The sequence below is a fragment of the Penaeus japonicus genome, unplaced genomic scaffold (assembly GCF_977035675.1).
Source record: "Penaeus japonicus unplaced genomic scaffold, GWHDUDI00000001_assembly GWHDUDI00000038, whole genome shotgun sequence".
NCBI classification, from domain to species: Eukaryota; Metazoa; Arthropoda; class Malacostraca; order Decapoda; family Penaeidae; genus Penaeus; species Penaeus japonicus.
The window spans coordinates 5,475,564-5,485,332 of record NW_028234440.1 but is presented as its reverse complement, the minus strand read 5'-3'; the positions used below and the strand labels follow the sequence as shown (position 1 = coordinate 5,485,332).

The following is a 9,769-nucleotide window of genomic DNA, read 5'->3' as shown; positions in this document are numbered from 1 at the left end:
ATAGGGATTTTGTGAACTTAATGTAGATTGTTCTTAGTCCCCCTGTCCCAGTTCTATCTAGTCGCCGGATTATCTTGTTGTTCTTTTGACATGAAACGACTAATTATGACATGGGCATGTGCTATAGTCTTAGCAGAATGGTAGAGTGAAGCTGCATTTTGCAGACTTTTGTGGCAAAGGTAGCTTGAAACTGCACAGCTATATGTGCTGCTTTAACCCATTCACACTGGATGACGTGCTATCATGTCATGGGAATGTTTCACTCTGGTCAAATGATGTCTCATCACGTTATGATCTCCCCCCTCTAAATGCTTGTTTTACATTGCTACATATGTATATACTTACTGCAGTTTCATTTAAGACAGTCTTGACTTGTCACAAAATAAATAAATAAACGACTTGATATAGAATTGAGTTGGTGAAAAGTGCTCTCAGCACAGCATTGCATGGGGAGAGATCTCGCATGTGGAGGCTGCGTGCACTTATTATCTTCACGGCAGGAGTAGCAATAGGCAAAAAATTGGCCTGCACAAATGGATTGAAGAGTTACACAACTTCAGAAAGGTTGAAAATCATTGTTCTTTGACTTACTAGTCAGTTCAACCTTAAATTTTTGTCCACCTCGCTTGAGGTACAGTTAACCCATCCCCGACGGGGGAATTCTAGCCTTGAATGTCCAAATGCCGGGGTGTTCGAATTATTAGGCCTAAATCAATTGAATGGCTGGCACAATACTGTGCCGCCCGGCCACTGGGCTTTTGAATGCGCGGTACACATGCTGTACCACCCGTCCAGAGAGGGTTAATCCTTAACCCTTCCAAGATAGGCCACTTAACCCATTGTGTGCAGGTGTCATGACATATATGATGCTGGAGCTCTGGGCTGACAACGGGTATCATGATGTACATGACATGCAAGGATTTTGTATCACTGTATTATTTTAATGTGTTATGAGTAATGAGTGAGTGATGATGACAATTTGTCATAATTACTATGATTGCCATAATATTAAGCAAAATGGGTTTCATCCAAAACCTAGATGGCACCTCTTTCTTCTAGCACTAGCAGGAGAGAGTACCTTGAATGGCTCCCATTCACGGTCTCTAGCAAGCACTATCTTGATAGAGCGATGGCACATAGCAACTGACCGACCTTTAAAGTAACGCAGATTAACTCATTAGCAGTGGATGGCATGATTTGCTGCAAAGGCAGAGTCGGTCATAGACGCAGATGGCACCGTGCCAGACATGTAAAACAGCCATCTTACTGCACAAACATTTTTTTAATACCGCGACCAATGGGTTAAGGATGTGCAAGCAGAACAGGAAGAGGAAAGTGACTCAAACCATACCCAATGTCTACAATGTACCCCCTTGTGCCAGTAGTGATGCACTCAGTCATAAGCACAAGTTTCCTTCCTCTTCCTTACCTCTTCATGTCATCTTCATTATGGATAGTTATGCGTTTCGTATTTATTCATGACTGTACATAAATACGAAAAAATAAGATGCTTTGTGTCTGTCCATAAAACAGCAATACTTTTACCACACTGAGATTAAAGAAAATAGTAAGTTGATATGGACCCTAGACTACAATTTTTGTCAACTGCACACAAATTAAAACAAAAAATGGCTCTATCTTTACAATGAAGGACTAAAAGAGTGGGAAAAGTGAAGGTAAGTTGCGTAAAGCTGCCTTGCTCTGAAATAAATACATCCTGGAGACTAGACAAGCAAATCTATCCCCTGTCCACAATGAGTTCTTCAGCCTGGGTTGAGCATCTTAAACCTAAGATGATGGTGTGTCACACCTGTGTGACAGCTAAATGCCTGATGACGGGGCGACACACCAGTGTGATGTTCCCGATGCAATATTGCATAGGCCCAGCGTAGGGGGTTGCCACTTCTCGCTGGGCCCGTTGGGATTGGGTTAAGATTTGGATGTTTTATATTATTTTCTAGACTCTTTGATGAAATAAAGAGTCTATAAATGATATCTAAGCCAAGTTATTTGACTGATAAGTATTTTGTGTGATAGGTTTTCATAACTGTAGAAATAAATTAATTGTAATTTCAACAGAAGTATAAATGCTTTAGGGGAGTGATCCAATCCCCAGAAAATGCCTGTTGTGTGGGATTAGATAGTGACATACCTCACAAAAGGACCTTACAGTTGTGTGCAACATACTTCTTGAGAGCCAGAGGTATATTTAAATTTAAATTTGGATTCTTATTGTTTGAGTTTATGCTTATGGGTTCCTTGGCATCACCTGAGTATAGATGCCCCTTTTATATGTAGCTGTATTGAGTATATTGGCAAACTATGGTAATATTTGAAACTACATGTCAGTTATTTTTTGATAAACGTCTGCATGGATCATAGAGTAGCTATCAGATGCAGCAGATGATTGTTATTGATCAACAAGCAGACAATCGATGTTTACATTTGATAATCAATATTTAGTTATCAGATTCCCTTTTAATTACCCCTTGTATTGATTTATTTTTCGTAGGTAGTTTGCTTGACAGTTAAAAATATAATTGATTTGCATATTATTTGTGTCAGTCGTACAGGCTATTAACCCTCTCTGGACGGGTGGTACACTACGGTACCGCGCATTCAAGGCCCGTTCGCTGGGTGACGCCATACGGCGTCGTTTATTTAACTGATTTAGGCCTATGTGTTCGAGAGCCCCTGCATTGTCACATGCAAGGCTGGAATGCCCCCGTTGTGAGTAGGTTAACCCACACAGGACGGGTGGTACAGCATGTGTACCGCGCATTCAAAAGCCCAGTTGCCGGGCGGCACAGTATTGTGCCGGCCATTCAGTTGATTTAGGCCTAATAATTCGAACGCCCCGGCATTTGGACATTCAAGGCTAGAATTCCCCTGTCGGGAATGGGTTAATATGCCCTTATTTCCTGATGTATGTTTGATAATACTGTCAGGAATGTGACTTTTGTACTTGATAGAATATTCAAATTGATAAGGTTAACTAGGGGCTTTCCTGTTTATAGTTCAGTGTTTGATTCTTTTATTTACGGGAAGCAGTGCTTCACATAGAAGTAGTTTTTGTAAAGAAATTGTCTTTTTTCCTGATAAAAATAGAAAATGTGTTTAATATTTCGTATTCTGTAAGTACATTTATTATACTTGCCTTTTTTTCTGAAATGCCAAAGACCAAAATTGGGATTGATGAAACAAAGTTATACCTTAATTGCAGCTGAGGCACAGACATGCCAAAAGCCTTGTGGTCTCTATTGTGAATCTTCATGCAGTGGCTAATACAGTCCAATTGTTTCCTGGTGCAATTGGGTTAACATTTGGGCTTAACATTTGAAAGTATTCCCATCTTTGGGTGTTGTGTTTTTGCCTTGATCCTGTTAACCCACACAGGACAGGTGGTACAGCATGTGTACCGCGCATTCAAAAGCCCAGTTGCCGGGCGGCACAGTATTGTGCCAGCCATTCAATTGATTTAGGCCTAATAATTCGAACGCCCCGGCATTTGGACATTCAAGGCTAGAATTCCCCCGTCGGGGATGGGTTAAGAAGGGTAATGAAAATATACATTTAATTTTTTTCCCCCAAAAAATAAAAGGGATTGGATAAAGGGGGTGATCAGGTATACCTACTATTTGACTCCATTGTGACCAAACTGTTATGGATGTTGTGTGAAATCCCATTGTCAATGGGTTATGATTTATGGTAGTTGAAAAGAGAATACAATTAAGTCTCATGGATTGTTGGGGTAGACTACTCTTGTCTGATGCAGAGAAGGCAAAGCTTGCCAGAAACCACACTTGTTAAGCCATTCAAAGTGCATATAGTGTCAAATCTGGTATAACTGTTGATTCTGCTTTTTTTATTTATTTATTTTTTTATTATAAAGATGGGAGGGGGGAATAATTGATGAGGCAATTGATATCAACCTCTGTTGCATACATCCATGAGTGTTGAGTGGGGGCCAGCAGCCTCCTTGTAACTAGATATAGTGTCAAGTTTATTTAAGTTTGTTAATGCATAATGATTTGCTGCATTTATATCATTATCAGTAATAAAATAGTTATCCTTTGTGATTTAGTAAGATAAATAAATGTACATTTTTTGTGAGAATTTAAAGATATTCTATTTGAAGTGTTTAGTTGATTTTAAAGGATTATTACTTTTGTTAAATAGTTTAAGTCAAATACCACAATTTCCTGTCTGATTCATCAGTTACTGACAGAGCTTACACAGAAGCATAGGTCAGCCAAGTTCTCATGCATGTAAAATATGTAAAGGAAGCCTTAGGAGCAACTGGAGGTCTTCATACTAAAGAACCAGACAAGGCCAAGAGGAATGTAAGGTGTAGCTACAACATGCTTACGGGCTCCTTGGCTTCTCATTCTTTTGATTAGCAGTGATAATGCCATGATCAGATAGATGTTGGGTATAGCCTAAGGCTGAGAAATATAAATTTGTGAATGTTAAATTCAGATATTCATCTTGTGGTGTTTCTGTGTTTTGTTTGGGATTTTGCTTGAAAAGTGGATAGTATTTTTTAACAGAACAGTCTGTAAAGTTTATATGCTTAGAATATAAACTTTGTTTCTAATTGACAATCTTTCTCATTAAAGCAAGATGAGCAGTTCAGAAGAGGTGTCGTGGATTGCCTGGTTCTGTGGCCTCCGAGGAAATGAATTTTTCTGCGAGGTAAGAAATTTTTTGAAGGAGTTCATATTCTTTATAATGCATTTGATATCATAAATAATTATGGTTATTCTCTTCCTTCTTTTAAACAAAGATTTAAATTCTATTTACAGGTAGATGAAGATTACATACAGGACAAGTTTAACCTCACAGGCCTTAATGAACAGGTACCACACTATCGCCAAGCACTCGACATGATTTTAGATCTTGAACCAGGTATGTGTCTAGAGCTATACACCATTGCTTTCTTAATTTGATTTAGATGATAAGATTAAGAGTACAATGTAGCAATTTATACATATATATACAGATACTGGGTCATTGCTCTGTTTGTATTTTTCTTGTTAATTCAGTGATGATATACATCCATTCATTTTAAGGATAGGTTAGACCAGAATTCTGGATGGCATCTATTAATACCATGACAGTGGAGGCTGTTCTGTGTTCAATGCTAAATAGATGTGAGGGTTTTATGGCTCCCTCAGAGCTAGTTCTCAAGCCACAGCTTTCTAAATAAAACCTAAGCCCTCATTTTTCTATATCTATTGAAAAATAATCATCAGTTTGTCCAGAGTCAAAGACAAGGGGGAAAATACATACTATGCATCACACTTCTGAATATTTAGGTTGTGAGGGCATTTATCCCCTGTTTGATTTCCTTCCTGATGTTCCTCCCTATTACCAACAGATGAGGAGGAAGAGATCCCTCACCAGAGCGACCTCATAGAACAAGCGGCAGAAATGCTATACGGCCTCATCCACGCTCGCTATATTTTAACTAATCGTGGAATAGCGCAAATGATAGAGAAGTATCAAGCTGGAGATTTTGGTCACTGTCCACGAGTTTACTGTGAAAATCAGGTATGTGTTTCTTTAGTCGTTGGAAAGCTCAGATATATTGGAAAATCAATTGATCATTGTCTGTGATGTAAGCTGTATTTCTTGGTATATATTTCATTTAAGAAAGAAGAATTTGTTGTGTAATTTGTGATGCATCTGTTAATGTAGTTCATTGGGATATAGGTAAAAGTGTAAATTTATCATGTTACTGATTTAAGTTGGGGGAATTTCCACCATTCACTTGGCAAGAGAAATGAGTAAAGGATGAGAATTGCATGCGCATCACTTTGCTTTTTTTTTCTTAGTTGTATGAAGCAAACTAAATGAAAGCTCATGAGGGAATATTTTAAGTCCCTTTGTTTTTTGATAGCTGTGATATTTAGTTTTGAATTATGAAGGTAATTATTGTTCTTGATTTTTGTTGAAAAAAAGATAGTTTGGGACATCATAATTAGTGCACGTGTCAAACTCGCAAACTTTTACTGTAGAATGTTAGACAAGGTGAGCAGAGTACAATATTAACATGTTTGTTAAGTGCATGATTCTGAAGCTGAAAAATCATACATTTAGACATTGTCTTTTTAATTTTTTAATTGGTAATCAGAAACTCTGTCCATAATACAATAATATATTAAATGGTTGTAATTAGTATGGTATTTATTGAAGAGTTGTATGAAGGTAAAACGGTCAAATTAGAGGCTTAACATTTTAAAAGATAAGATATCAGTGTTGCTCATTCCTTATCCAGTCTGTGACATCATAGCATGTCATGAAATTGTTATCATGGGATTAGATTATGAAGGTGTAGGAGAAATATTCTGATGCCCTAAATAGATACAAAGAAATCAAACAAAATGGAAAATAGAGGAAATGTAATTAATACACATGCTTGCACATACACTAACACATGTGCATACACAGTACTTATATATTTATGCATATTTCATGTATTTATTAATTACTGGTAGTTCTATGATAAGTTTATTGCATGGTTATTTTCTGCTTATTGCATGTTATTGATACTTCTACTTTATTTTGTCTTGCAAAACCTTTGTGATAAATTTGCATTGAAATCACTGGTAGGTAATTAAAGTACAATATAAAATAAATACTTCATTGGAAAATTACCTTCCAAACATTTACAGTTAGTTTTTTGAATTTATATATTTCTTTTATAATGTTTAGAAAATTTTTATGAAATGTATGATCTGGGATATTTATCTATCTATTTTGATCCCACTCTTGATCTCTTTCTTTCTCTGTCTCTGCCTCTGCCTCTGCCTCTGCCTCTGCCTCTGCCTCTGCCTCTCCCTCTCCCTCTCCCTCTCCCTCTCCCTCTCCCTCTCCCTCTCCCTCTCCCTCTCCCTCTCCCTCTCCCTCTCCCTCCTTCTCAGGGTGAAGTGCATGCTTTTTATTCTGAAATGCTATGGGCTAAAAGGTCAAAATGAAATTGTGAATTACATGGACACATTTAGAACTACTGTTTAGTTTGGATGGTATTCCTGTTAAATAGAAATGGCCTAATAGAAGACAAACTAGGTACCTTGACCTGTTTTTCTCTTCATGAAGTGAATTCTCTGCCTCCTGTTTTTTCTCGGCCCCTCCACAAAGGGCATATTAAGTGGGGTTGGATCACCTATGTAGTGCATTTTTCAAGCTGTCAAGTCATTTAATTCATTCATGCTGGATGCCATATCACGTCATGGGAATATTTTGCTCCCACCGGATGATGTCCTTTCACGTCATAATCTCTCCCTCAAAACATGTTTTACTTGTGAAAATAGTGTAAACAAATCCAAAAACCTCTTATTGTCCCCCTGTTCAATCATGCGGGTTCAGAGCGCTCTTGAGAATCGCAGTGGGGCAAATTGTCACGAGAGTTCTCATGCTTATTTATAATCTAGGTGGCAGGAGTGGCATTAGGCAAATATAAGCCCTGGCTCGAATGGGTTAAATAGGGCATCATATCAAATGCTAACAAGTATCAGCTTCCTAATATATCATATATATTATAAAAAGCTCACACTTCTGGAGATGCACAGCCCAGGCCGAACATCTTAAAATGTGGCCTGTTGTGGAAGGGTTAATATATTGTTAATGGTTGTATTGAAGACCGTGTTTTTTGTGTATTTTGTTGTCTTTATAACAAGCAATGCTCAGCTGAAGTTTGTCAGTGTCTATATGTTACTGTTGATTTTTTTTATTAATATAATTTTGTTTGTTATTTTCTTCATATTTATTAGTTTAAAGGTATATTTTTGTAATATTTTTCATTACATAGTTTTTACTCACGTTATTATATTTATTACTATTTTTTAAGAATCAACACAAGGGTGAGTTATTCAATTGATGGGTGTACTCCTATGTTCAGTATTTACATAATTTTGTTGCAGGCAGACAGTCTTCAAGTTTTGTTTTCTGCCCCCCAGCCAATGCTGCCCATTGGTCTAAGTGATGTCCCAGGAGAGGCCATGGTGAAGCTGTACTGTCCAAAATGCTGCGACGTGTACACCCCAAAGTCCTCTCGCCACCACCACATAGACGGCGCTTATTTCGGCACCGGCTTCCCTCACATGCTCTTCATGGTCCATCCAGAATACCGGCCCAAACGGCCCACCAACCAATTCGTTCCAAGGCTTTATGGCTTCAAGATTCACCCAATGGCGTACCAAATTCAGCAGCAGTCGGCTGCTAGTTTCAAGGCTCCCATGCGTGCAGTCAACTATAATAATGGAAAGCGTTAGGATTAGTTAGAAACTGTTTCATATATTTTTTTTATTTTATTGATGTAATTCATGTGATTATGATTAAGCTCATTAATTGCAATATTCCCTATTTTTGAAGAGAATTAAAACTTTTTTTTATTTTTATTTTTTTTCTCCTTCCTATCCCTTCTGTGGCTTAATTTTTACATACTCTTGTTAAAAGCATCAGACTTGTGTCTAAGAAGTGAGAAAAAGGTGTTAGTGAGCTGCAAACAGAAGGTGCAAAAAAAAAAGTATTGAAAAGATACCTAAAAAAATAATATATATAAAAATAGTGCCAACTGTGACATCTCTCTGACATTAGCTCGACTGCAGTTAAGCCAGTTTGGATTAAGTTGTGTCCAAGTCCTGCTCGTGCTCATTCACCGAGGGCTTTTGAGAGGTCCCTGCATGGCAAGTTGACTGCACACATTCCGGAAGAATCCACTCATACCTCACTGCTTGTTTACCTCTGGAGCCATGGAGTGATCTCTCCCTGCAGAAAAGTTAGATAAATTGAAAGAAATCACTCTGTGAATACCATTTTTTTTGGGTTAGTGTGTGTAAATGGTACTCCGAGATACCAGAGAAAGAGTTTTGTTTTGAATCTTTGGAAAAATCTTATATAATAAAATGTAAATATATACCACACCTCCAGGTATTAGTGTAATATATTTCCTTTACCCCAGTATTTCCTCATATGTATAATTAAAAAAAATAAAAGTAAATAATACTTGCTCAAAAACTTTAAGAACAGTTCTTAGACTTACCCTGCATCAGTTTTTGCCGGATAATCATCACTAAAACAGATCTTCCAAATTAATAATCTTGATATACATATGTAGGTAAAATTATGATGAAAAACAATGTTGAGGGAAACAAGTGCTTGTAAACCTGTTTATGGCAATTGAGATGCTCATATATTAGTGATAGCAAATTCTCATAATATGGCTTAGAATATCCTGTACTAAGTCATAGTAAAGTGAGCTGGAAATTACATAGAAATCTCTATTTTCACATAGTTTGCAGACTTTTTTACATAATTTTTTTTTTCCAGTAATGAAGACTGCATAACGGGAATATATGAAAATATTGTTATAATTATCTTGAGTTATTTCTAATGAACAACATGTCCCTATTACGCCATTAAAAAAATATCACTCGCAATCATGTACTTCCTGTGGAGAGTAAGTAAGAAGCCTTAGTAGTGTATGTTGGAGGTTAAGGAATGTAGGTCAGAAGTGGCTTTGCCTTGAAATAAGTTGGACATGTATAAAAAAAAAAAAAAAAAAATTATTTTATGGTTTTATAAGAATAAAAGATAAAAAAAAATATTTTTTCAGTTATTACTGTAGAAAAAAAAGGTGTCGGCTAAATAGAATTGTAACACTTTTCAAAATAATCTATGACACCAGTCATTCTAGTGAAGTATTTAAAGAGTTGGAACTTGAGAATGAGAAATTACTATATCAAATAGACTCTAGCTAATTCAC

At 36.9% G+C, this 9,769-nt stretch overlaps 1 protein-coding gene across 5 annotated transcripts in view; it reads left to right on the top strand.

Annotated features, from left to right (window-relative positions):
* Positions 1 to 8,927, top strand: part of CkIIbeta (casein kinase II subunit beta) — a 10,045-nt gene extending 1,118 nt beyond the window's left edge. For 3 of the 5 annotated variants that reach the window (XM_043007786.2, XM_086532819.1, XM_086532820.1), the window contains exons 2-5: positions 4,620 to 4,695; positions 4,806 to 4,908; positions 5,381 to 5,553; positions 7,962 to 8,927. In XM_043007786.2, the coding sequence (XP_042863720.1) occupies positions 4,620 to 4,695; positions 4,806 to 4,908; positions 5,381 to 5,553; positions 7,962 to 8,276 (667 nt within the window). In that variant the 3' untranslated portion in view covers positions 8,277 to 8,927. Of the gene's footprint in view, positions 1 to 4,619; positions 4,696 to 4,805; positions 4,909 to 5,380; positions 5,554 to 7,925 lie in introns of all 5 variants that reach the window. The other 2 variants (XM_043007785.2, XM_043007787.2) reach the window with 1 other exon arrangement.
* Positions 8,928 to 9,769: the final 842 nt, after the last annotated feature.